The sequence below is a fragment of the Humulus lupulus genome, chromosome 4 (genome assembly GCF_963169125.1).
Source record: "Humulus lupulus chromosome 4, drHumLupu1.1, whole genome shotgun sequence".
In the NCBI taxonomy this organism is placed as follows: domain Eukaryota; kingdom Viridiplantae; phylum Streptophyta; class Magnoliopsida; order Rosales; family Cannabaceae; genus Humulus; species Humulus lupulus.
This window is the reverse complement of record NC_084796.1, coordinates 242,976,093-242,980,285: the sequence shown is the minus strand read 5'-3', so window position 1 is coordinate 242,980,285 and position 4,193 is coordinate 242,976,093. Positions and strand designations below refer to the sequence as shown.

The following is a 4,193-nucleotide window of genomic DNA, read 5'->3' as shown; positions in this document are numbered from 1 at the left end:
ATTGATCCGTAAAGAAGCCCATACGAAGAACACAAAGCATCTACGTGTTCGGTCCGAGCACCGCAGTTTCGAACAGTTCTCAAAACTCACCTTCTTCTTGACATCCTCATTTCGGTGACTGCATCGAATTTCCTCTGCGAAGATTTCTCACTATGGTACGCAATCAATTTCATTCCAAGCTTTAATTTTTTTCTTTTAATTTTTATTCTAGGTATGCATTCTATTGTTCTCGATTTTCATTTGTTATTTCCCAATGCGATTGCCAAGTGTTTGTTTGTATAGCGGATCTGTGTGTTCATATTTGTTCTTTCGCCCAGTTATGTTTCATAACCCTATATTTTTCATTTGATTTTAGAGCCGTATTTAGGCAGAAAGCTCAACTGTGATAAGTTTTGATTTTGGTTACGAATGTTAAGAACCCTTGAGCTGACATACTTTTCTTTTTTGCATCCAGTAATTCAAATTTAATTAATATCTAAATGATGTGTTAGGTTTATCCTTGATTGGTTCACTAGAATGAATTTTTAGTGAAAGTATTATGTTTTGTTTCAGACCCATGCGATGGATTTCTTTCCTTTAGTTTTTAGTTTTTTCAACTGCGGATCATGTAGCCTTGAAACCAATTTTGAAAGAGTGGCCTTCAGTCTTTTAGTTAGTCTTAGTACTATTGCCTTAGGAAATTTGTAGTATGAAACGAGCTAAGGGATTAATTAGAAATTATGTTGTGGATGTGATCTTTTTCTTCTCACATCAATGTAGATTCATTGATATTTGCTTGTGAAGAAATGTGGAAGTCATATTCTCAATCATTGCTTTTTAAAATGTTATATTATTTGAATTACATTGCTTTTCCAGTTTTTATTTTTGTGGGTGAACCCTGAAATCTGAATGAAACATGTTTTAGCTACATATATAACATAGGCAGTTCAACTTATTTTATGCAACATGATTATTGCATAGGCACCCATCAGGGGCATTATGTCTTTGCAAAGAGCAGCTTTGGCTCGGGGCCGCAGTGAGAAGTGGGCAACCTGCTTTAGATCATTCAGCACCCAAGGTGGCACCCAGGGTGCAGCAACTGGTAGCACACCGCAACCACCACCACCTCCCCCACCTCCTGAGAAAACCCATTTTGGTGGCTTGAAAGATGAAGACCGAATTTTCACCAACGTTTATGGTTTGCATGACCCTTTTCTCAAAGGAGCGATGAAGAGAGGTGACTGGCATAGAACCAAAGATATAGTTATCAAGGGTGCTGATTGGATTGTAAATGAAATGAAGAAGTCTGGCCTTCGTGGACGTGGTGGTGCTGGTTTTCCATCTGGCCTTAAATGGTCTTTTATGCCAAAAGTATCAGATGGTCGTCCTTCCTACCTTGTTGTCAATGCTGATGAGAGTGAACCTGGAACCTGTAAAGACCGGGAAATTATGAGACATGATCCACACAAACTATTAGAGGGTTGCTTAATTGCTGGGGTGGGTATGAGGGCTACTGCTGCTTACATTTACATCAGAGGTGAATATGTGAATGAACGCCTAAACCTTGAAAAAGCCAGAAAAGAAGCATATGCAGCTGGGTTGCTGGGAAAGAATGCATGTGGGTCGGGTTATGATTTTGATGTTCATATCCATTATGGGGCAGGTGCTTATATTTGTGGTGAAGAAACAGCTCTTCTGGAGAGCCTTGAAGGGAAACAAGGGAAGCCAAGATTGAAGCCTCCTTTCCCAGCTAATGCAGGTTTATATGGCTGCCCCACCACTGTAACAAATGTTGAAACTGTAGCTGTTTCTCCCACCATTTTAAGGCGTGGGCCAGAGTGGTTTGCCAGCTTTGGGAGGAAGAATAATTCAGGGACAAAATTGTTTTGTGTGTCCGGGCATGTTAATAAGCCTTGCACTGTGGAAGAGGAGATGAGTATACCTTTGAAAGAGTTGATTGAGAGGCACTGTGGGGGAGTTAGAGGTGGATGGGACAATTTACTTGCAGTAATTCCAGGTGGTTCATCTGTCCCACTGCTTCCTAAGAACATTTGTGATGATGTCCTGATGGATTATGATGCACTCAAGGCTGTTCAATCAGGATTGGGGACTGCTGCCGTTATTGTAATGGATAAGTCGACTGATGTTGTGGATGCAATTGCAAGACTCTCTTACTTCTACAAGCACGAAAGTTGTGGGCAGTGCACACCATGCAGGGAGGGAACAGGTTGGCTCTGGACGATCATGGAAAGAATGAAAGTTGGGAATGCAAAGTTGGAAGAAATTGACATGCTTCAGGAGCTAACCAAGCAGATTGAAGGGCACACAATCTGTGCTTTGGGTGATGCTGCTGCTTGGCCTGTGCAAGGTCTTATTAGACATTTTAGGCCAGAGCTTGAGAGAAGAATCAGGCAGCGTGCAGAAAGGGAATTGCTGGAGGCTGCTGCTTAGATGTCTTTCAGGTAGTATGTCTTCTTTTATCTGAATTCATTTCCTGCAATGGTTTCCATAAAATTAATGCCAATTTAAAGGGATTGTGGACTCATGAGCTTTTCTGGGATGTTTTTTTTCTCTTAGTTGTCACAAAAGACCTAATCTATTTGGTATTCTCTTGCTGAAAATGAAGATAGAAAATCATGGTCTGGATGAATTAAAATAATGAATCGAAGGACTGTGTCTAAGTTGTGGTTGATATTGTGTTCACAAGAAAATAATTCATTAGAAGTTCGTAAATTCACGTAAATGGATATGGACTTGGTCTTTAGTTCAGTACAATGCTGTTTTAGTAATTTTATGCATTTTGTTTGCGCTGGATTTATTTATTTTTAATGAATCTCAAATTAATCATATTTTCTGAAAGAGAGGAAGTCTTTTGTGGTGGTGTTGAAGCCAACCGAGTCAAGTTTTAGTAGTAGGATATTCCAAACATGGATATCATTTGATAAAAAAAAAGAAGAAGAAAGAGAGGAAGTCTTTCTTTGGTGCATAGTGAGTTCGATGTTTGTGACACCATGGTTTGAGTTTCTGAATTCCAACAAATAGTATGCTGGGGCCTGTTGTTCATATCATACGAACAACAATCTCGAGATTAACAAAATCAAAATCAGTTGTTGAAACAACATAAATTTAATTGCATATGGAGTAATACTGTACATGATTATGTGTGTTAGCAAACAAGTAATGTAGAGAAGCATTACTAGACATGCCTAAGTTTTATTCCTTGTCATCATTCTGGTGCTTCTAACATATTGATGACATTTTCCACATGTTTGGTGACATTCTTGAGTTTGTGCAATAATCTGTCGACTGTTCAGGAAAATACCTCACGGAAAGGAGGAAGCAATGCGCTCCTGGCTGCACAAGAGTAGAATGGTCACAGCATGGTGGTGATATTAGTAACTTTATTTGTTTTTAAGCTTGTATCAAATAACTTGAGATTTCATTGCTGCCTCGAGGAAGCTATTATTCAATCGAGGGATTTTTCTGAATGTTTCTATAATGTTGGATGAATTTTGTTAATACCTTTGTATTTCTTCTCATCAATAAATACGAAACTCTACCCTCCAATCCAAGCATGGTTTCTTGGTGGAGCATTATATTTCAGAAGCTTGATTTAACTGGTATTAGAAATGTTTACATGATAAATTACGGTGGCCTAATAATATATATATATTTATATTTTTACCTCTATATGGCTGAGTTTTAGGCTCTATAATCCATATCAAATTATTTCTTAACCAAATATATAGTTTTAGTTGTGTTTCTCATCAAACAAAGCTCGCAGCTCAGGTTCCAGAGGGGTAGAAGTATTGAGAATTTGAGTCTCAGCAAAAATAAAGCAAACACTGTCGTCTCTCTTTTTATCAAACACTGTCTTCGGTGTTATCAACTGATTGTGGTTATAGCCAAATTTGTTCTAATAAATGAGAATACAAGGGCTCATGCATTACCAAATTCAGGTTATAATCACCTCATAGACATGTTATGAGTTGTTTCTTGTCCTCGTTGATTACTATCTATCCCATCTTTTTCCTAAGAAAAATAATAATAAATAAAATAAAACCCAACACCAGTACCAACACAAGACCAACTTTATTGAAGAAATGAAAGATCAGCTATGTCTGAGTTTCTTTCAAGTCTCACAACCAATGAAGATATTGGGGGTGTTTATATAAACCGCAAATCGTGATTTGGAATCAAACCGCACCGTACCA

At 38.2% G+C, this 4,193-nt stretch overlaps 1 protein-coding gene across 1 annotated transcript; it reads left to right on the top strand.

Moving 5' to 3' along the window:
* Nucleotides 1-3,577, top strand: LOC133831468 (NADH dehydrogenase [ubiquinone] flavoprotein 1, mitochondrial). Its single transcript, XM_062261770.1, has 3 exons — nt 1-155; nt 961-2,441; nt 3,294-3,577. Exons 1-2 carry the CDS (start codon nt 153-155, stop codon nt 2,428-2,430), a joined length of 1,473 nt encoding a protein of 490 aa, XP_062117754.1. The 5' UTR covers nt 1-152; the 3' UTR covers nt 2,431-2,441; nt 3,294-3,577.
* Nucleotides 3,578-4,193: the final 616 nt, after the last annotated feature.